The sequence below is a fragment of the Polypterus senegalus genome, chromosome 4, assembly GCF_016835505.1.
Source record: "Polypterus senegalus isolate Bchr_013 chromosome 4, ASM1683550v1, whole genome shotgun sequence".
Lineage (NCBI taxonomy): Eukaryota > Metazoa > Chordata > Cladistia > Polypteriformes > Polypteridae > Polypterus > Polypterus senegalus.
In genome coordinates, this window is record NC_053157.1 from 236,564,171 (window position 1) to 236,588,220 (window position 24,050).

A 24,050-nucleotide genomic window follows, 5' to 3' on the forward strand; every position below is an offset into this window, starting at 1 on the left:
GAGTTCACTATGACTCCTAAATCTTTCTCCTAAGGTGTACTCTCGATTTTCAGACCTCCCATTGTGTGTTCAAACCTCACATTTTGACTTCCTATGTGTAATTATTTACATTTACTGACATTAAATTTCAACCCCTGTAGCCCTGGAATCAGCCTGTTCGCTCTCCTCTGGACCTTCTCTGGTGCTGTTATGTCCTTTTAGTAGCCTGGAAACCCAAACTACACACAGGACTCCAGATGAGGCCTCACCAGTATGTTATAAAGCCTGAGCAGAACCTCCTGTGACTTGTACTCCACACATCAAGGCGCTATATAACCGGACACTCTGTTAGGCTTCTGAACACAATAGTGTGGAGTCCACCACGACTCCTAAATCCTTCTCCTAAGGTGGACTCTCGATTTTCCAACCACCCATCATGTATTCAAACCTCACATTTTTACTTCCTATTTGTAATTCTTTACATTTACGGACAGTAAATTTCATCTGCCCAAGCCTGTATGCTATCCAAGTCCTTCTGCAATGATATAACAGATTCCAAATGATCTGCTAATCCACCTATCTTGGTATCATCTGCAAACTTAACCAGCTTGTTCCTTATATTCCAATCTAAATCATTTCTATATATTAAACATAGCAGCATCCCCAGCTCTGATCCCTGCTGGTCACCACTCTTAACATCGGCCAGTTCTGATTTGGTTCCTCACATCATCACCCTCTGCTTCCTGTGTCTGAGCCCATTCCACCCACCACACCCTCAAATGTCACTTCTTTGAGTTTGATGCCCACCCTCTCATGTGGCACCTCATCAAATGCTTTCTGAAAGTCGTCATCAATAATCTCATACACTTCACTTTGATTGTATCCTTTTCTTGGTTCATCAGACAGGAACCAACAAATAGATGTGAATGCCACTGTGCCCGCAGTCTCAGGTTGATATGTGCCCCATTTCAAAAGCACACCCCAAGTGACCACAGGTTAAGAAAATGGAGGGGTGGATTAGAACGGGACCAGAGAGACACGCAGCGGGACCTTCCTCATTCACTCGCAGGCCCTCCGTTCGAGTCGCTGTACCTGTCGCCACATGTTGGAGCGCACCTCGCCTCCGCTTAGCTAGCACTACCTGTTTGTTCAGTAGACATTATCATCTACAGATTGTTAAGGAGTAACGTTTGACATTTTTGAGAGAGAGAGAGAGATCAGAGCTCTGTGTGTTTTCGAGGGTAGCTGCTGATTGCCGGAGATATCACGGCCATGTGCTTTTCTCCCCATGCGGGGGACGTTCACCTGTCATACCTGAACACGATCCGTTACAGTGCCAACGTCTATTGATTTTTCAAGTCTGTCCCATTTCATTACTACGTGGGTGCAGCCGCGGGGGTCAGCTACTCTCCATATTAAGTATAAAAATGAAAACAACAGATTCTTAAAGCCGACTCTGACGCACTAGCTGTGAATGGGCAACTGGACCGAATGGTCACCTGCAGGATCAACTTCACTAGTTGAATGGACGCTGCTGGAAACTTTCCAGTTTTGTTTTCAGTTTACCATTTGTCAGGTCAGCGATTTTCAGCCGTCAAGCAGCCAAGCAAGTGGTCTCCCTACAAATTCACCCCGTTTGTGCGTATTCCCTGCTCCGAGATTAAGAGACACCCACAAGCAGAATGTGTTAAATGTTGCCACTTTCTTTCATGTTTAATCCCATCACTTACGTATTCCCGCACTCCCGGACACCTGCTGCTCTTCCGCTTCTGACCCGTTTCCTTCCTTGATTGCTTCTGCAGACTCCGGAAGCTCGGCTTTCCCTTCCACCAAATTCTGCTGGCTATACAGTTGTCCCTTATTAGACAACCAGGGCTGTAAAGCGGAATGAGATTCCTCGCAAACGTCTAGCTTGAAAACATTCCCAGTTTCACACTTTCGTAGTTCGAGACTAATGGAGAGACCTTCAGAATCCTCGACTTTAATGTCAGCAGCATCCTTCTCCTCCACTTTGCAGCCGGAAATTCTTCTTTCGTAATCCTCCTCTTTCACAGGCAAATCCTCTGGTGTGCCCCACTCATAGTCCTCTTCTTTAATGTGGGCCACTCTTTCATCCATTTCATCCCCTTTCCCCCGGTATATAAAAACTCTTCTCTCCCTCAAGCGTCTGCTCTTCTTTTCCAAGACTCCCTTCTCACAAGGAGGCCATTAGACGTCCTCGCCACATCAACTGAGAAGGAGGTGCCATTATACTCTGTGAATACAAACGTGACAGAGTTACTTTGCAAAAGTCGTCAAGAATAGCTTGAGCACATTTCAGGGTTTTTATCCAAATACATGCAAGTCAAGATTTGTGAAAATTTGAAATGCTGCTAAACGCACCATGGTAACTAAACAGTTATTTGACAGAATTGAGGTTACAATCTATTAGGTATGGACAGAAAGTCCAGGTGATCCACCAGACAAAGTCAACAACGTGGAAAACGCCACAAATGAAGCAGTGAAGGATCTAAAGGCCGGGTTTGACCTGAACTACGACCACCGTTTCAAAGACACTCAGCCTGTGATGTACTGATATGCCACCTCTCGGTTACAGTGAAACAAACCGTGCTAAAGAAAACACATTCTGATATCCTGGTTTTGGGGAAGGCTACACAAAGCCATCTCAGAGGTTTAAACTGTCAGTTTCAACTGTAATTAATGGAATCAGGAAATGGAAGGCCACAGGCACAGTTGCTGTTAAGCCAACCCAGCAGGTCTGGCAGGCCAAGAAAAATACAGAAGCAAGATTGTGAGAATGGTTACAGACAACCCACAGATCGCCTCCAAAGACCTGCAAGAACGTCTCGCTGCAGATGGTGTATCTGTACATCGTTCTACAATTCAGCACATCTGTATGGCAGGGTGAGGAGAAAGAAGCCCTTTCTGCACTCACGCCACAAACAGAGTCGCTTGCTGTATGCAAAGCCGGATTCATTTTGGAACAAAGTGCTTTGGACTGATGAGACAAAAATGGAGTTATTTGGTCAGAACAAAAAGCGATTTGCATGGCGGAAGAAGAACACCACAGTCCAAGAAAAACACCTGCGACCTCCTGTCAAATTTGGTGGAGGTCCCAATCATGCTGTGGGGCTGTGTGGCCAGTTCAGGGACTGGGGCCCTTGTTAAAGTCGAGCGTCTGATGAATTCAACCCAATATCAACAAATTCTTCACAAAGTTGAAGTTATGCAGGGGTTGGATAGTCCAACAAGACAATGACCCAAAACACAGTTTGAAATCTACAAAGGCATTCATGCAGAGGGAGAAGTACAATGTTCTGGAATGGCCGTCACAGTCCCCTGACTTGAATATCGAACATCGAAAATCTATGGGATGATTTGAAGCAGGCTGTCCATGTGCTCGGCAGCCATCAAATTGAACTGCACTGGAGAGATCTTGTATGAAGAATGGTCAGAAATACCTCCATCCAGAATCCAGACACTCATCACAGGCTATAGGAGGACAGCGTCGAGAGGCAAAAGGAGGCTCCACTGAGAATTGATGTCATATCTCTGTTGGGGTGCCCACATTTATGCACCTGTCTAATTTTGTTATGATGCATATTGCATGTTTTCTGTTAATCCAATAAACTTAATATCACTGCTGAAATCCTACTGTGTCCATAAGGTATGTTGTATATTAAAAGGAAGTTGCTACTTAGAAAGCTCAGCCAATGAGAAACAAAAATCCAAAGAATTAAGAGGGGTACGTAAACTTTTTCATATAACTGTATATCAGCCACACCTGATGCTGTTCCTTAGGCTTCTCAAATGTCAAAGAGCTGCACGCATGCGTGAATAACGGACTATCACAGACTGGCTGACTGCGTTAACAGCAGATCATTCATAGGATCGGCGGACAGGTTTAGTGTTTTAAACGGACCTTCACGTGCCTGTCCGTTTGTCTTGCGCCATTTCGTTGATTTTTTTTTTTTTAATTATTTTTAATAAGAACAACCCCATCCGCAGAAATGGATGAAACTGCAGATTTTTCAGGTGTAAAAAGCACTTTGGAATATCAATGAATAGTCAAGTCACGTCAAAACAAACGAAGGGTTTGCATTTTCCCACTCTGGAGTGTGTTCTTCTGTTTCATTTGCACTTGATGTTCGATGCACGTCTCGCCACTTCCGTTGCTACTGAATACATCATTTGTGAGGTGAAATTAAGCGGGACATAAACTGGGAGGCGTCAAAAAAAATGTGAACCACCCCCAGGAAGACCTCCGCGCATTATAACGTAAAGTAAACGGCATTTTCAAACCCCGCCTGCCTGTTCTGTTTGTGTTTTTACAGTTGTTTGCCGCTCGTATACATCTCAGTCTGTCAGATGTTCTCCTGTTTCACGCCAGTTAAATCAAACTGCAGCGTGATGGCTTGCACTTCGTGCCCTTTACTTTCCAAGCCAATCCCAAAATCAGCACCTGTTTAGTCCCCATCTCTCCCTTTGTATGGTAGATGCTTTCTTTTTCTGCTCTCATTGGTGTTGAAATATGACGCCTGTGCACACAAAGGTGAAACGTCTCAGCCCGAATCTGGAGTTACCGTAAGCCAGACAGAGCCTCGACTGGATGGAGCGGTTTACTGAAGTGACACCAGTCCAGCGATGTCTCCGCTTAATAAGCGAGCTTCGCGGAGAACCCCGAGAATTTGCACACCGTGCGCAGCCTGATCGCCGTTGACCCCTACGTGTCCCGTTCGTTCTCTCTTCCCACCCCCCGCCCGATGGTCACCAACTCTTTCCGCCGCCGCTCTTTTCTTTACCCATTGCTTTCTTCTTCCCCTTACCTTTGCATAACACCACGGCCGAGTGTGCGAGGTCACGTGTCCCTCGTCGCATGATGATGACGTATATTCAAAATCGTCCGATTTCCCTTCTCCACGCGCACAGCTCCTTCTCCGCGAGTTCGGACTTTTTCAAACCACAAGAACAAGCTAAAGAGTGGTAGGTGAGTCAAAGTCAGACGCGAATAGAGGAGGGTGGGCTATGGCACACGCTCCAGATTTTAGGAGCTGCTCGACTCTGCCTGAGTTGCTCCTTCATGAGTTTTCTGTTGATTCCAGTCGCCGTTTGGCTTTTCTAACTGTGTTTTGGTACTCCCTAGATGCTGGTCTTTCGTGTTTAGGGTCACACGGGCACAGCGCCGTCATTGGTATATCGATCCCTTGTTGCTCGTGTCCTTTTTTCGAGCTGAATTAACGCGTGAATGCGCAGCCGCCTGTACGCGCCGTTTCGCATGCTGAATTATCGCGTGCACGCGCAGCCGCCCCCTTCGCAGTTCGCCAGTCGTGAACTCCCCACTTTTTGATCGGTCATTGACTTACGTGTTGTTGTTAGGGTGACCAGATTTAGTATGCACGCCCTCGCATAAAGCCCGTCGTTGTTTGTCACATAATCATCAGAGAAGGATCAGGGCAGGGGATGGAATGCAAAAAATACCACTAAACAAACACGTTTCTACTTGAAATCATTACACATTTAAAAAAAAATATATATATATATATATATTATAGATTCTAAACATTTGTGATGTTCTTTCAGGCATCTCAATGCACTTAATACATTGCATTCTTGAGCAAGGAAAAGTGCTTTTTCATTGCGAATAGACATTAACTATTGCTTTTTAGCCGATCCCGGTGCATTTTGTTTGTTTCCAAAAGTCCGCATTGAATGTTAGTGCGCTATTATACAGCAAGGAAAATAAGTATTGAACGCGTCAACGGTTTCCTCATTAAATATATTTCTAATAGGGCTGTTGACGTGACGTTTTCACCAGATGTCGGTACCAACCCAAGTATTCCACACATACAAAGAAATCAAAGCAAATGAGTCCGTACATTAAGTTCTGTGTAATAAAGTGCAATGACACAGGTATTGAACACGCTGACTGAAATTTAATTCTCAGTAGGTAAGCCTTTGTTGGTGATGGCAGCTTCAAGATGCCTCCTGTGTGGAGAAATGAGTCTCACGCATTGATCAGGTGGGGTTTTGGCCCAAACTTTCTTTAAATCTGGAAGGTTCCGGGGGCCTCTTCTATGAAATCTGATCTTCAGTTCTTTCCAATTGGATTCAAGTCGGGTGATTGACTGACTGGGCCATTCTTTATGTTCATTATTTCACTGACACCAACTGAAAGTTTCCTTGGCTTGTCTTTCTGAAATGTCCAGCATCCTGGTAGATGGCAGCAGATTCTTATCCAGGATGTCCCGCTACATTCCTCCTTCCTTCAATTCTGTGAAGTCTGCCAGCACACACACAGTGATGTTCGCCCCTCCAGACTTCACTGTTGCTGTGGTGTTTCTGGGGTGATGATGATGTTCAGCGCCATTTCTCCTCCCAACATGGTGTGTGCAGTGACATCCAAAGAGTTCCATTGTGGTCTTCTCTGACCAGACTCTGCTCTCCCAGTTATTTCACTGGTTTGTCCAAATGTTGTGCAGCAAACTTTAAAGGAGGTTCAACATGCTTTTTCTTCAGCAGTGGAGTAGTGAGCGGTGTGCATAGAGGCCATGGCAGTGGAGTGCATTACTTCTTGTTTTCTTTAAAACAGCTGGATCTGCTAATTGCAAGTCTTTCTGAAGCTCTCAGCGAGTGGTCCTCGGTTCTTGGATGACTATTCTGATTCATCTTTAGACAGAAAGCTGGCCGTGGCCGGTTTATGGTGAACTGATGTTCTTTCCACTTGCGGAGTATGGACCCAACGGTGCTCTCTGGAATATTCAGAAGTTTAGAAGTCCATCTGTTACCAGTAAAGTTTGCTGTTGTGGTGTTTGGTGCCATACAGGTGTGCCAGCTTATCAAACACAACCCACCAAAAATCAGCTTCCATAACCTAAAAAAACCTTCAGCACACTGGGAAAAATAATTCTGCTCACTTTGTTGAAGTATTTTATTTCAACCTGTGCAAAGGAGCAATCCTGTAAAAGGGGGCGTGCCCTTATGTAAATATCATAAGGTATGTGGTTCACAATAACAATGCAGTTAAAAGTGGGCGTGTCCTTATGCAAATATCGTAAGGTATGCGGTTCACCAGGAACAATCCAGTAAAAGGGGGCGTGTCTTTATGCAAATATCATAAGGTATGTGGTTCACCGGGAACAATCCGGTAAAAGGGGGCGTGTCTTTATGCAAATATCATAAGGTATGTGGTTCACCAGGAACAATGCGGTTAAAAATGGGCATGCCCTTTTGATGCAAATATTGTAAGGTATGTGGTTCACCAGGAACAATCCGGTAAAATGGGCGTGCAGAAAGCTGGCCATGGCCGGTTTATGGTGAACTGATGTTCTTTCCACTTGCAGAGTACGGACCCAACGGTGCTCTCTGGAATATTCAGAAGTTTAGAAGTCCATCTGTCACCAGTAAAGTTTGCTGTTTGCTGTTGTGGTGTTTGGTGCCATACAGGTGTGCCAGCTTATCAAACACAACCCACCAAAAATCAGCTTCCATAACCTAAAAAAACCTTCAGCACACAGGGAAAAATAATTCTGCTCACTTTGTTGAAGTATTTTATTTCAACCTGTGCAAAGGAGCAATCCAGTAAAAGGGGGCGTGTCCTTATGCAAATATCATAAGGCATGCAGTTCACCAGGAACATTGCTGTAAGAGGGGGTGTGTCCTTATGCAAATATCATAAGGTATGTGTTTCACCAGGAACAATGTGGTAAAAGGGGGCGTGTCCTTATGCAAACTTCGTAAGGTATTTTTATAAAGTAGGTGTTTTCTTTGCATGGGATTTGACTGTAGAGACAAAGGGCCGTGGGGGGGCACAGGTGAGTGACAGTGGTTTTAGAGACTGTGTGGCGAGTTCATAACGGCTATGGCGGCTGCTGCACCGATATTTGCTTATCCGAGACTACGTTCCTTTTCCATTACAATGCTATTTTAACGTGTTTTTTCCCTGTGGGTGAAGTTGCACAAAGGAATGCAAATGGTCATAGTATGTTTAAAAAAAAAATAAAAAAACAAGTTTTTAATGGTTTAGTAAAAAGATGATCAAACTTAAGCACAGTGCCCCTTTCTTTAAGCCTAATTTGAATTGCTGTCATAAATATGCATGGCATGCTGGAATTCACCAATCTGCTTTGCCCAAAAATTAATAATTAAAGACCTAATAACAAAAGCCCTGCAGACACTCGCATCACACAAGCGTTTCCCTTCGCTAGCCGTTTCTCAGACCAAAGCGCAAACCTTAGAAACGTTTGGCTGATTGTATGCTGTGTCCGTTTATCGTTACGTTCTGTCAATTTGTCTTGTCTTAATAAAAAGTTGATTGCAAATAATAAAAAGAAAGTATGGCAGTTTTATTTAGCCAACCTAAGGAAAGTATGTTTAACATGTTTGCACGCGGATCGTTTCTCGGTGCCACGCATGCACGCCTTAAGGCGGCTTCTCTCCACAAACGGGACATTTCTGACCTCCCTCCCCCCCTTTGCACAGGCATGGCGGCACATTATTTTTCAGTCTTATTGTCTCACTTGTCATAAGAACGGGGCTGGTGCCCTCGTTGCAGTGGGTCCCAGTTTTATTTTTCCATGCCGCATTAGTTCAGCAGAGAAGTCCTTGTGGCTCAGCTGCTCCTTGCCTTGTATGCTGGTGATTACTCATGCAGTGTGTGGGTCATAGCGGTGTCCTAGAAATGACACGAGTGCAGAGTAACACGGCGCAAGTTGAACGGAGCGATTAAACCCCCAGCCGTGTACCGTTTCATATTGTGCAATGGGAGCGGGGTAAGCCACGTAACAGAGACGACTCCGCTCGTAAAGCAGTACACAAGCGTTACATCCCGATGTGAAAGCCCCATACGGTTTTCAACAAACGCAAAGAGTGTGTAAAGCACAGTAGAGAGAGACGGGCGTCGATTCTTCTGTTATTTAACATAACGGGTCCAAATCCGCTTGTATAGCGGGACAATGCAATACACAAACGTTACATCCCTGACACGGAAGCCGCGTACCGCGTGTCTACTTGCGCACGCATAATCAGGTTAAGGTGAATGCAGGCAAAGGTTTTAAGTGTGATCTGGGCGGTTTATTACAAACACGTACATTTTTTATTTTATCTTTTTATTATTATTAAAGATTATTTCTTTATTGAAGCCACACACATAAACCGGCTGACTGGGTGAAACTGGCTATAGGACGATGGACAGAAACATGTGAGAGACGATCCAGGCAGGCTGTTTTAAAGCGCCGAAGCAATATATGGCCAGAGTGACCGATGGCTACATAAGGACAAGGGGAAAGGTGTTATAAAAATAAGAAGGATGGCTCTGTCAGAAGTCGCCCATACCTGACAAAATAGGTAAAAATTAGCAGCCAGTCATTGTCCAACCCGCTATATCCTAAATACAGGGGTCTGCTGGAGCCAATCCCAGCCAGCACAGGGTGCAAGACAGGAACAAACCCCGGGCAGGGTGCCAGCCCACCACAGGACACACACACACATACTAGGGACAATTTAGGACCACCAATAGACCTAACCTGCATGTGAATGGACTGTCAGAGGAAACCCACGCGCAGACACGCGACAACCGAACAATTCAGCGGCAGCCATCAACTCACATGCAGATCCACAGCTGAAGGGCTTAAGCATTTCACTCTTCTAGTGCTCCTGTGGAGTCTAATTATCTCCTGTACTGTCATCAGTCCACACCTTGAACCTGTCCCAGTCATTCAATACATAAGACACAATGGATATCAAGGTGAGCCTGATATGGCCGTGCAATATGTAACAAAGAGAATAGAAAAGGCAGGTGGTATCTCCGGGCAGGAAACCACTCGGTAAGTGACAGTTCTTTGATCGATGGTGATCATCTCGATAGACATGTTAATGGGGTACGGTTGGAATGATAAAGGAAATGGGTACCTGAACAATGTGAAGTAAGTCTAAAATACCTACACAATAACTATAATCGTAATAAATGAACAATAAAACAGCGGAGAAGCCGTGGATTAAATAAAAAAGGCTGTAGTTATCAGCAGGGAGACGTGAATCCCGTGGCAAAGCAAGGAAGGGAATGTAGAGACTGGCGAGACGGACGGCCTTATATAGGCAGGCAGCCAACAACGTGAGAGGCGTTGGGATGGGGGACCCAACGCCTCACACGGTGACCGAGCTGCAGGCTCTGGACGTATATATGTACATCAGTAGGATTCAGTTAGCGTTGGGAACCTGCGTACCAAATTTCTTGAAGATGGGCCCATAAGTAACAAAGACTGTTGAAAAGTTCAATATGGCGGCCAACAGTGGCGTCATACCACCGAAATAACTACGTACATTGGTTTCAGTTAGCGCAGGGAAGCTGCCTACCAAATTTCGTGAAGATGGGGCCATGAATAAGAAAGTTCAAAATGTCGGACGTTGTTGACCGTTATGACTGTTACGTGTAGAATTTCGAAAATGAAACCTGCTTAACTTTTGTAAGTAAGCTGTAAGGAATGAGCCTGCAAAATTTCAGCCTTCTACCTACACGGGAAGTTGGAGAATTAGTGATGAGTGAGTGAGTGAGTGAGTGAGGGCTTTGCCTTTTATTAGTATAGATATACAGTGGGTACGGAAAGTATTCAGACCCCCTTCAATTTTTCACTCATTGTTATATTGCAAGGTGGCGCAGTGGTAGCGCTGCTGCCTCGCAGTTAGGAGACTCGGGTTCACTTCCCGGGTCCTCCCTGCGTGAAGTTTGCATGTTCTCCCCGTGTCTGCGTGGGTTTCCTCTGGGCGCTCCGGTTTCCTCCCACAGTCCAAAGACATGCAGGTTAGGTGGATTGGCGATTCTAAATTGGCCCTAGTGTGTGCTTGGTGTGTGGGTGTGTTTGTGTGTGTCCTGCGGTGGGTTGGCACCCTGCCCAGGATTGGTTCCTGCCTTGTGCCCTGTGTTGGCTGGGATTGGCTCCAGCAGACCCCCGTGACCCTGTATTCGGATCCAGCGGGTTAGAAAATGGATGGATGGATGGATGTTATATTGCAGCCATTTGCTAAAATCATTGAAAATATTTTTTTCCTCATTAATGTACACACAGCACAGACAGACAAAAAAAAAAACAATTTTTGAAATTGCCTAAAACATCTAGTTTCAGGCATCACACAGACTTGCTAGTTACTTAAAATGTCTCTAGTTAAGTCCTCATTTGTGGTCAGCTTTCCTCAGAACAGGCCGCCTATGCCTGTCTCAATATGGCTGCCGAGCTGTGCTCTTCATTGTGTTGTCCTTACCAGTTCATGGTGTGTGAGATGCTCCTTCATCAGTTTGGTAAGAGAGAGAGAGAGAGAGGGGTAAAGCAAGCAAATATACAGAGTCTCTGTCGACACTCTACAGCCAATAGGATGTCATGGTACTTAAAGGCTTCTGATACAAGCCAACTGCAAACCAATGGGGGGCACAGAATACCTTCAGACCTGCCCCCCAAAACCAGGTATTTAACTGAAGCTTGCCAGCTGGGCAGTCTGGCTTTCCTGTGGGGGTTGATTGAGAGAGTCCTGCAGGGAAATGCTTGCCAAACTGGTTTAAGGCACTTCCCCCAACCCTGTGGTAAAATTCACTGACTTAGGGGGTAAACATGAATGCTTCTCACTAACGAAATACCAATATTACATTTCCTTTGCCTAAGTTACAAATAAAGACATAAAGAATATTTATCAACTTGTATGCAGAATTTCACACTTCAGCAATAAGCATCAGTTAAGGCATGTGTTGCTGTTTCCCGAGGGTGATCCAGCTCAGAGGACCCTCATTGTTGAGGACTCAAGTGGCTGGACCAGGCTAAGGGGATGCCCACTTAACAGCTGGCTGCAGCAGATGGAGGGTCATGGTGGGACTGGACAGCGTGTGTGTCTGGTGGGTTGCCCACCAAGATCCCGAGCTGTTTTGTCGTGTGGTGGGTCTGGTGACGTGCTGCACCGTTGCATACTCCCCGACCTGACCAGTTCTTAGCTTTGTCTCGATCAACTAGACTTTATCTCTGGATCAAGCAGATTTACACTTTAAAAACATTTTTGCCTGAAATGAAGGGTTTACAACATTTTTTTTTCTAACCTCTCATTAAAACTTAGTAGTTTATTGTTTTTGGTAAAACCTGGAAGTTAACCCTGAAATGTACTTAATGTATTTTTGGTGATTCTATACAGTAATTCTACCACTTTTTATTTTGACAGATTAAAAGGAGTCTCCTTCCACGGTCACATGGTCATGCTGTGGTTTGTCTAATGGCCCCCAGGTCTGGGCTGTCCATCTGAGAAGGGAATCTTAGAAGAGAATCACAGACCCTCGAAAGGAGAGAGAAGAGTTTTACACAGGACATGTCCTCAGGGAGAAAGGATGTCAAGGATCAGGTAGTGACTCTCATTAAAAAAGAGGAGTGTGACTGGGATCCACCAGAGGATTTGTGTGTAAAGCCGGAGGACCATCAAGCAAGACTTTCTGCTTTTAAGGAGGAAGAGGTCAAGGAGGAGACTGTTGACATTAAAGTTGAGGACTCTAAAGATTTCTTCATTTGTCCTGGACTTCAAAATGATGAAATTGGGAATATTTGTGGAGAATCTCATTCCAGTTTACAGCCCCAATCCACTAACACGGGACAACTGGTTACCCAGCAAAATCTGATGCAGCTAAAATCTAAGTTGAGTGAGTTTGAAGAGAAAATCAACGAAGGAAATGGGAGAGTTAGAGACGATCAGAAGCCGTCTGGGAGTGCTGGAATAAGTAAGTCATGGGTTTAAACGTAAAAGAAAGTGAAACTGAGAGCCTCTGCAAAGTATGGCTGGGGCTGCTCTGGAGTTGTCAGTAAGTAGAAATGAGAGTGAGGCAGACAGTTGTTTGAATTTGAACATCAGGCCGGCTGCTTGAGTACAGGACACCCGACGATAGCTGAGCTCATAAATAATAAATTGGAAACGTTTAACTGAATGTAAAAGAGCTGAAGTACCCAGCATGTCACTTTCTCTTTGTGAAGCTCTCATTAGTACTGTGAGGCATTGTGGGTCAGAACTGGGTAAGGTTTTCTGAAATCTATTCAATATATCCATCCAACCCGCTATATCCTAACTACAGGGTCACGGGGGGTCTGCCGGAGCCAATCCCAGCCAACACGCAAAGCAGGAAACAAACCCTGGGCAGAGCGTCAACCCACCGCAGGGCGCACACACAAACACCCACAACCCCAAGCACACACTAGGGACAATTTAGGATCGCCAATGCACCTAACCTGCTTGTCTCTGGACTGTGGGTGGAAACCCATGCAGACACGGGGAGAACCCGGGAAGCAAACCTACAGGTCTCCTAACTGCGAGGCAGCAGCACTACCCACTGCGCCACCATGCCGCCCTATTCAATATATTTTATGAAAAAAAAAAAAAAAAAACTTCTTTATATTTTGCCTTATACAGTTTGTTGTGTTAGGAATTTGTTAGTTTTCACGTACCCCTTGGGGTCAGCCATTGTACAGCAAGCCACTCTGGAGCCATTGCAGATTAAGGGCTTGACATAAGGGCCCAGCAGAGGAGAATCTCTTTTAACAGTAACGGGGATTCGAGCCGGCAACCTTCCCAATACCGGCACAGATCCTTAAGCCTCAGAGCTACCACTCCATCCGAATGTATTTTGCACATAAAACGTACAGTATATGTCCTCAATAAAAGCACAAATAGCACATAAAAAATCTAAATCGTTTCCTCTGTGCAGTTAAATCCACCTAAGCGATTTTGATCAAACTCTGCAGACTTGTGTTGTATTCAAATGCGGCACCGAGTTTCATTCAGATTGAATGATTCACTTTTTTTGGGGGGAGTAGGCTGGTCCACAAACTCGCATTCTGACAGACAGACGGATTTCTAAGAATTGTAAATCTGTCTGAATGTTGCCCACCTCACAGCACTGTTCTTAAATTGCCTATTATAAAACACGGCATATGGGCTTGGGGGGGAGCCATGGATTCGTTATTCACTTAGGACTAGGATATACTGAACATGAAACATGCCGTCATTTTGTCAGATATTCTCAATCCAATTAAAAAGTCGTCACATAGAAGGACAGAACCTCTCCTTGCACCATCAGATGCCAGCCTTGAGGGTCCCTTCATCCACACGCTCACGTTGGGCCAATTTGAAGTCCCCAGTCCACCTGGCCAGCACATTTTTCAAGAATGTTAAAGAAGACCTGGAGTCTTCTGAGGAAATCATATGGAGAGCATGCAAGGTCTGTATGGTACAGAATTTGACCCTCGGATTCTGGAACCTTGAGACAGCAGTGCGAAATGCTAATTCAAGTGTGCATGCCGCATTTATTTATTTACTTCTTATAAATAGAAACTCATACCATCTAAAATCATCAGGCTAAATTACAAGGAGGAAGAGAGAACCCAAATTCAAGTCCCAGATTGCCATTGCTGTAGGTCGTCGGCCCACTCCGCTCTTGTCTTGTTACTCCACCATACGTCAACTGAAAAAGACACTGCATTAGACTCAAGTCCTTCATTGAAAATGACACAACCACTACCGGGTTCTGTTAAAGATCGGGAGAACAGAGATGAGAGGGACAACAGGAAAAGGAGAATTAGAAAGAGCAGTGAAAACCAAGACGGGGGTGGAGGGGGCATAGTGGCAGCTGGACATGGAGGGGACTTGAACTTGAGTTTAGCTGAATTCTCATGACAGGTACAATTCATCAGCTCCACTTTTTAGATCCCATTTTTTTCACCAGGGGTCAGAGGCAGATGTCAGCCTGAGAACAGATGACAGGACACACTGACACACACAGGCACATCAGTCACAGCAGATGGTGATTAACACAGCTGGCACAAATGTGTGTTGATAGAAAAGACAGAAACCATCATCACTGACCAAGAAGCAGAGCATTAATAGAGATCAAGCGGCTTTAGATAGATAGATAAACAGATGCAATTTTAGTATAGTAGGAAGGACTAGATCAATCGAATTTAATGTTAGTATAGTAGGCAGGATTAGATAGATAGATAGAATATAATTTTAGTATAGATAGATAGATAGGAAAGGCACTATATAATATATAGACAGATAGATGTGAAGGGCACTATATGATAGACAGATAGATAGATATGAAAGGCAGTATATGATAGATAACATTTTAGTATAATAGGCAGGATTAGATAGAATATAATTTTACTATAGATAGATAGATAGGAAAGGCACTATATAATAGATAGATAGATACTTTATTAAACCCATGGGGAAATTCCCATACTTCAGCAGCAGCATACTGATAAAGAACAATATTAAATTAAAGAGTGATAACAATGAAGGTATAACAGTCAATAACTTTGTATAATGTTAACGTTTACACCCCTGGTGGAATTGAAGAGTCACATAGTGTGGGGTCTCCTCAGTCTGTCAGTGGAGCAGGACAGTGACAGCAGTCTGTTGCTGAAGCTGCTCCTGTCTGGAGATGATCCTGTTCAGTGGATGCAGTGGATTCTCCATGATTGACAGGAGCCTGCTCAGCGCCCGTCGCTCTGCCACGGATGTCAAACTGTCCAGCCCCATGCCTACAATACAGCCTGCCTTCCTCACCAGTTTGTCCAGGCGTGAGGCATCCTTCTTTATGCTGCCTCCCCAGCACCGCGTAAAAGAGGGCACTCGCCACAGCCGTCTGACAGAACATGTGCAGCATGTTATTGCAGAAAGACGCCAGCCTTCTAAGGATGTATAGTCCTTTACAAGCCAGCCAGGACAAATCTGAGTGTGAAGATGAATCAGTTCATACAACTCAAAAGCCATATGCTTGTTCTGAATGTGGCAAACTATTTCCACACAGAGACAATATTGATGCACATGAAAGAATCCACACTGGAGAAAACTCCTTCGGTTGACCAGAGGATGACAAACAATTCCCCAGTAACCATGATCTTCAGCGCTACACACACGTTCATAGTGGAGGGAAGCCATACAGCTGTGCCAAATGTGGGAAAAGATTTTGTCGTAACAGGAGTCTTTGTAGTCATTCAAAAATGCACACTAGGGATGAACCTTATTGCTGTACTGAATGTGGTAAACTATTCTCTTTTTTAGGTGACTTTTATAACCACTTGAGAATTCACAGTGGAAAGAAGCCTTCTGGTTGCACTGAATGTGGCAAACACTTCATACTGAGAAGCAGCCTACGGAGACACATCAGAATTCACACTGAAGAGAAACCTCACAGCTGTTCAGAATGTGGCAAACAATTCTCACAAATCAACAGTCTTCGGAGGCACACAAGGATTCACACAGGAGAAAAACCATATGTCTGTTCAGAATGTGGTAAAGGATTCTATGAGAATTGCAATCTTCGGCAGCACGCATACGTTCACAGTACAGTAAAGCCATATTGCTGTTCTGAATGTGAAAAACCATTTGCTGATAGTAGCGCTCTTCAGAGGCACACCAAGATTCACACTAGAGAAAAAATATATTGCTGTTCAGAATGTGGCAGACGATGTGTCAATCCTAGCAGTCTCCAAAGACACATGCGAGTTCATACTGGAGAAAGGCCATTTGCTTGTTTTGAATGTGGCAAACTGTTCTTTGACCGTAGTGGTCTCCGGCAGCACACACGAATTCATACTGGAGAGAAACCTTATTGCTGTCCTGAATGTGGCAAAAGTTTCTCGTACACCAGCTCTCTTCAGAAACACAGACGAATTCATACTGGAGAGAAGCCCTATTTCTGTTCTGAATGTGGCAAACAGTTCTCTTCCAGTAGCTCTCTCCGACAGCACGTCCGAATTCATACTGGAGAGAAATTGTATTGCTGCCCTGAATGTGGTAAACGGTTTTCACAAAAAAACAACCTTAAATACCACTCAAACATTCATGCTAGAGAGAAACGAATTCGAGCTGAGCTAGCTATGGAGAAAAACAACTGAGACTGTCCGACGTCAACAAAGGAAACTTCCAGAATTTCTCGTATCCCTAACCAGTTACCATGGTCTGTGCAAACTGCAAGGAGAGGCATCATTAGGAATAATTGAGGTGCTTCAGGAAAGGCCTTCCTGGAAACTTACAGTAGTAACGGTTATGGCAGCCTGGCAGGACTGACCTGACAAAAGTGTGACTGTTAGCCTACAAAATCGATTGGAAGACTTTAAAATCTCCACTGGTAGGCTGAATGTGGGGAAAAGATTCTTATAAAAAGATCCTCTTCAACGACACCTGAGAATTCACACTGGACCCACACTGGCTCCAGAACTGCAATGTATTTGTTCTCCAACGTTCAGAAATTGCTTAATGATGGGTATTGCTAGGCTCACTGCTATGTTTTGAACTACCTCCTTTTCTTGTCTGTTTGTTGTCATTGTGTGTTCTTATTATGTAATCCGCAAAGTCTACGTTTGCGTTTTACCTGTGAACTTCTCGCAGCTTGCTGCACCTGCAACCCATTTAAGAGCTTTCTACAAAAATAAACTGAATTGAAAACCTTCTTGTTATTCGTAATGAGGTATGATAGTTCTTTATAGCCATGAAAGGATTCATTTTGGTGAGGGATCTGCTGTTCAGTAGGGAATGTGATAAGTGTTTCGCACACCATAGTAGGCTTAATAGCCACATAAGAATTCGCACTGGATAGTTAAATACATAAATAAACAGAAGGTACAAACATAAAATTAACAAATGGGTAATAACTTCTCACCTAAGCCATCAAGTTCTATTCTGGAATCTTGTGTCCACAGGAGACTTCTGGGTTTGCCATTTGGTCTTACACAGGCAGCAACGTTCTGCTCGGAGAGTCGTGGCTTTCTTCTTGCACCCTGCCATTGTAGTTGAATGTTCTCCTGATGGTGGACTTATGAACCATGATATGACGCTTTTAGATCCTTAGATGTTCCCCTCGGGTTCTTGGTGACCACTTGGAATATTACACACCTTACCCTTGGAGGGATTTTTGTTCGTCATCCATTTCTGGTGAGCAGAATTTTCCTCCATTGGACAGTCCAAAAACTCTTCAGAAATGCTTCTTATCACCTTCTTACAGCCTGGTAAGCATCAAGAGCTTTATTGTGTGAGGTCCTGAGAAATCGTCTCTGATCGAGTCAGGACACGTGTCCACAAATCAGTGTGGTGAAGATCAGACTTTGATGATGAAGACTCCAGTTTGTGTTCTTTAAATAGGACAGGACCTCCCGTACTCACACAACGATTGCCAGTCCATTGATTCAAACACCCGACTTTAAATCAACTGACAAGCCTAAAGGTTCATAGACTTTTTTTTAACACACAAATATGCTGTTTTGTAGCATTTCCCTCCATAAATAAATGAAGATGTTTTCTGTTTTTATGCCATTTGTCTTAATTGGGTTCTCGTTATCTAGTTCTATGCATTGCATAAAACCCTGATCACATTTGGTATTTATGCAGAAAAAAGTGCAAATTATAAAGGCTTCACAAACTTTCTAGCACACCCTGTAATCGAGAGGATCGATGTGGGGGTCGCTGTGTTTGCTACATGGCAGGTTGCTGTGCGCACCTCTTATTGTGGGTGACAATCTGGACTTTTTCTGTTATGAGGTGTTTTATCTATCTATCTATCTATCTATCTATCTATCTATCTATCTATCTATCTATCTATCTATCTATTCTCTTAATACTGTATGTAAAGGTCACTTTGCAAGCAGTACCCACAGTTGTGCCCTCAAAGCTCCCTGACGGTAAATCCAATTCTGAAATCCTGAGAGGAATAAAGGACCCCCAACTCAATCAGGTGTAAGTGCCCCACATTCCCATTGCGGTTACTGTCTTCCTTCCCCCTGTGCTCAGTTGTAACGAGTGTGATCAGTGAAGGTGTTCCTGGTCCACTCATTCCTTTGCTTGGTAGAGCAACTGACAGCAAACACCTGACTATGGGTGGCAGGCCACTTTCAAAAGATCTCAGGGACAGAGTTGTGGACGGACATAAGGCAGGAGATGGAGACCAAAAAACAGGCTTTATCAATCACAATGAGCTCAGTAAAGTCCATCATAAAAAAGTGTTTGGTACTACTAGCACCCTCCCTGGACCCTCCAAACTGGATGGAAGAGCAAGGAGGACACTGGTAAGAGAGGCTACCAAGAGGCCAATGGCCACTGTGAAGGAGTGACAGGATTTGATGGCACAGAGTGGTCATTAATGGTGTGCATGTGACAACAATTTGACAAGCGCTCCATCATTGTGGCTTGTTCAGGAGGGTCGCACTTCTCAAGAAAGGCCCCATGAAGGCTCATTTGAGCTTTGCCAGAATGCATCTTGAAGATTCTGATGCCAAGTGCAAAAAGATCTTCTGGTCAGAGGAGACCAAAATCAAACTATTTGGCCTCAACACCAAACGGTCCACCAATGCAGCTCACCATCCACAACACACCATAGCTACAGTAAAGCATGGAGGGGGCAGCATCCTGTTGTTTGGGCTCTCGTTAGGGTAGAAGAAAACATGGAAGGGGCAAAATACCATCAAATTCTGGAGGAAGACCTGCTACCCTCTGGCAGAACGTTGAAGATGTGCAGAATGTTCACCTTTCAACACGACAACAACCTGAAGCACACAGCAAAATGGAGCACTGGTGTGGCCAGTCAGAGCCCAGGCCTAAATCACACTGGAAATCTGTGGAGAGATCTGAAGATAGCAGACCACCAACGCTCACCATTTAATGAGAGTGAACTTGAACAGTTCAACTGTAAAGAAGAGTGGGAGGCAAATATTGAGGGGGCTCAATCTAGGAGTGCAAAGCTGATAGAGAAGAATCAACAGACTCAAGGCTGGCATTAAAGCAAAAGGGGGGGTCAACAAAATGACATGGGGGTCCTTTATTCATCTCAGTAGGTCTAGTTTTTGATTTGTTATCATTCTTCTGAACTGGAGCTGTGATTTCTTTCACTTGGATTTTTAGAAGTGGCATTGAGTAAGTAAAGCTGGAAAAAATATTAGTTTGTGTGTTTACATTTTAGGCTGTAAAGCAAAAAAAAGGAAATATTTCAAAGGGGGGATTCTTTTCTATACCCACTGTATATATAGAGATATATAATAAACATTTCACTTTTTTGGAGAGTCCAGCTCTCTCTTTTTTTCTTAAGTTGAGAGTCCATCATCTGTCTTGGTCTGATTATTCTCTTTGTGTTTTTTCCTGAAAGGTTCCTCCTTCTTTTTTTGTCTTTGTATTTTTGTCTTTGTGATTTGTCTTTTATTTCACTTTTCCTTGTAGAGGTGAATCATCCTCCACTTAGTTATCCATACCTGGTGAGTTTCATAATTAGCTCAATGAATATGCAAAATGTGGGGGTGTTTAAAACAGTGTGGGACCATCTAGAAGCCAAAAGCCATCTGCAAGTAGAGTGTCGCCTGCACTGTCCTGAATCAGACTTAAAATCATGAGCATTGCCCGCTCAACAACTGCAAAATGATTGTAATGCTCCAGTGGGCTGTATATAAATAATGATATGACATTGTAAATTGGGAGTGAAAACTGCATTTTAAAGCAGGTTAATATATATATATCAGCTGAATTGTGAGGAAAAAAACGAATTGAATCCATTGTGAATACTTTCTGGATGCACTGTATATATATATATATATATATATATATATATATATATATATATATATATATATATATATATATATATATATATATATATATATATATATATATATATATATATATATATATATATATATATATATATATATATATATATATATATATATATATATATATATATATATATATACACACAGTGCATCCAGAAAGTATTCACAATGGATTCAATTCGTTTTTTTCCTCAAAATTCTACACACAACACCCCCACCCTCAAGTTTACTTGAGACTTTAGCAAATTTATTAAAAATATAAAAACTGAGAAAGCACATGTCCATAAGTATTCACAGTCTTTGCCATGAAGCTCCAAATTGAGCTCAGGTGCCTCCTGTTTCCCCTGATCATCCTTGAGATGTTTCTGCAGCTTCATTGGAGTCCACCTGTGGTAAATTCAGTTGATTGGACATGATTTGGAAAGGCACACACCTGTCTATAGAAGGTCCCACAGTTGACAGTTCATGTCAGAGCACAAACCAAGCATGAAGTCACAGGAATTGTCTATTGACCTCTGAGACAGGATTGTCTCGAGACACAAATCTATTGAAGGTTGCAGAAACATTTCTGCTGCTTTGAAGGTCCCAATGAGCACAGTGGCCTCCATCATCCGTAAGTGGAACAAGTTTGAAACCACCAGGACTCTTCCTAGAGCTGCCCAGCCATCTAAACTGAGCGATCGGGGAGAAGGGCCTTAGTAAGGGAGGTGACCAAGAACCCAATGGTCACTCTCTCAGAGCTCCAGAGGTCCTCTGTGGAAAGAGGAGAACCTTCCAGAAGGACAACCATCTCTGCAGCAATCCACCAATCAGGCCTGTATGGTAGAGTGGCCAGACGGAAGCCACTCCTTAGTAAAAGGCACATGGCAGCCCGCCTGGAGTTTGCCAAAAGGCACCTGAAGGACTCTCAGACCATGAGAAACAAAATTCTCGGGTCTGATGAGACAAAGATTGAACTCTTTGGTGTGAATGCCAGGTGTCATGTTTGGAGGAAACCAGGCACCGCTCATCACCAGGCCAATACCATCCCTACAGTGAAGCATGGTGGTGGCAGCATCATGCTGTTGTGATGGAACTGTGAGACTAGTCAGGATAAAGGGAAAGATGACTGCAGCAATGGACAGAGACATCCTGGATGAAAACCTGCTCCAGAGCGCTCTTGACCTCAGACTGGGGCGACGGTTCATCTTTCAGCAGGACAACGACCCTAAGCACACAGCCAAGATATCAAAGGAGTGGCTTCAGGACAACTCTGTGAATGTCCTTGAGTGGCCCAGACTTGAATCTGATTGAACATCTCTGGAGAGATCTTAACATGGCTGTGCACCGACGCTTCTCATCCAACCTGATGGAGCTTGAGAGGTGCTGCAAAGAGGAATGGGCCAAACTGGCCAAGGATAGGTGTGCCAAGCTTGTGGCATCACATTCAAAAAGACTTGAGGCTGGAATTGGTGCTAAAGGGGCATCGACAAAGTATTGAGCAAAGGCTGTGAATACTTATGGACATGGGATTTCTCAGTGTTTTTATTTTTAATAAATTTGCAAAAACCTCAAGTAAACTTTTTTCACGTTGTCATTATGGGGTGTTGTGTGTAGAATTCTGAGGGAAAAAATTAATTTAGTCCATTTTGGAATAAGGCTGTGACATAACAAAATGTGGAGAAAGTGATGTGCTGTGAATACTTTCCGGATGCTCTGTCTATATTTCCTCCATGGTTACTAAGGATTGTTCAGCTGTATGGCGAGTGCCCAGACTCTGGAATGACTTACTAAAATTAATCAGGTCAGCCGACTCCATGAATTCTTTTAAAAAACAACTCCAAACTCATCTGTTCAGGGAGGCTTTTAGCTCTACTTGACTTTGTTCCCCTTCTCTCAGTTTACCTCCATGTCGAGATGCTCATGTAACCCGTATGTGTGTGTGTGCCAGACCATCAGTTATGTTGTATGTTAGGCTTTTCTCTGAATTGACTATCTTACTCTTCTGTATTTATGTATCTGGTTTAGTACAATGCTATATACTGTACACCCTGCTGTTCTTTCATAAACTCTGTAAAGCGCCTTGAGCATGGGAAAGGCGCTATATAAATAAAATGTATTACTATCATTATTATTAAAGGGGTATACTGTATATACAGGTTCATGAACATTTCTGTAAAGAACACAATCCCAGGGATCATGCTCCCCTTGCTGGAGACAACAGGGAGCTGTAGCAATAAAATCCAAAAGTGAGAATGTACAAAATAAAACACTCCCAAATATGGCCTGGTCCAACATGATGGTGGTTTCTGGTCAAAGGAGGTCCATGTTCTGGAACCCAACAGACAGAGACGACCCTTCCAAACAACAGGGAGGTCTTGCCAATTATAAGGAGGTCCACAACACAGAGGCCACAGGCAATTAGACAGTGTTATGAACAGGGAACAACGGGATGTGGGTGGTGTAACTGGGAGAGCTGGGGGAACAGGTGACAATTACTTTGTCACATTAAACACTTTTTTTTAATCAAAACCTGTTGTGAAATTGTCCTTCTAATAGCAGCCAAGACCACCGCTGTATTATTATTAATGACAGCAGGCCTGAGGGAACCCTGCCATGTGAACAGCTCTGCTCAATGTGACAAGACGGAAGAAAGATGGAAGTGTTGGAGGTGACAGTGGGCTGAAAGTGAAATGACAGAGCTGTGAAAGACATCAGTGTGCACCAATTAGCACTCAGAGGAGAGTACAGCCCATAATACACTTTCAGTCACAGCCAAAGATATCAAGCGAGTCCAGCTGCAGACGAAGTTGCTTTTCGTTTTTTCTTCCTGTTCCATGGGGTGTTTTCTTTTTTAATCATAAGGCTAATCTGCACGCCGGTTTACGTGCCACCATTTTCGGCCGGCTACCCTGCCTCGGCTTCTGCGGCCACACGGACGTCCTTCCCCAGTATGGCATGAAGTAATGCTGGGATGCCGGTGTGCCGGCGCTCATGTATTAACGTGAATGACGGGCCTCCTCACCTAGGTCAGAACTGCCAACAACATTTCTATCCGTGGCGTGCCACCACTGTAGCCATATGCTGCTGAGGCCTTCTCACCTTCCCCACAGGTAAGAGCTCTCTTATTATAACTAACCTACACTACACAAAGATCAAAACTGCTCTAGTTAGTTATTAGTCTCATAAAGTCCTGTGATAAAGCCTATCATACCAGTGAACATTTTTGGATCTTCACCCAAACCCTTATATTCAAAACAGGGACACAACATACATACATACATACAGTCACAGGTGGTTGGGGGTGGTACCCAGCTGGGATGCCCTGGAGGAACAGAGGAGGGCTTACACCTTCCCAAGACCATGTGGGGGCGACCACCCTGGTGGCTTTGGGGACCACGGGAACTGAGCTTGGAAGCGCAACCCTATACAGGCCCATGGTCACCGCCAGGGGGCGCCCCAATGCCTATAGAGCCCTGGCCCTCA

At 44.0% G+C, this 24,050-nt stretch overlaps 2 protein-coding genes across 2 annotated transcripts in view; one reads left to right on the top strand and one right to left on the bottom strand.

Moving 5' to 3' along the window:
* LOC120528911 (zinc finger protein 708-like) overlaps window positions 1-4,903 on the bottom strand; it is a 47,906-nt gene extending 43,003 nt beyond the window's left edge. Inside the window, exons 1-2 of the mRNA XM_039752987.1 lie at window positions 4,806-4,903; window positions 1,710-2,233 (exon numbers count right to left, since the gene is read on the bottom strand). Of these exons, the coding sequence (XP_039608921.1) occupies window positions 1,710-2,097 (388 nt within the window). The 5' untranslated portion in view covers window positions 2,098-2,233; window positions 4,806-4,903. The remainder of the gene's footprint in view (window positions 1-1,709; window positions 2,234-4,805) is intronic.
* Window positions 4,883-24,050, top strand: part of LOC120528912 (zinc finger protein 420-like) — a 58,905-nt gene continuing 39,737 nt past the window's right edge. Inside the window, exons 1-3 of the mRNA XM_039752988.1 lie at window positions 4,883-4,966; window positions 12,172-12,718; window positions 16,057-16,889. Of these exons, the coding sequence (XP_039608922.1) occupies window positions 12,316-12,718; window positions 16,057-16,889 (1,236 nt within the window). The 5' untranslated portion in view covers window positions 4,883-4,966; window positions 12,172-12,315. The remainder of the gene's footprint in view (window positions 4,967-12,171; window positions 12,719-16,056; window positions 16,890-24,050) is intronic.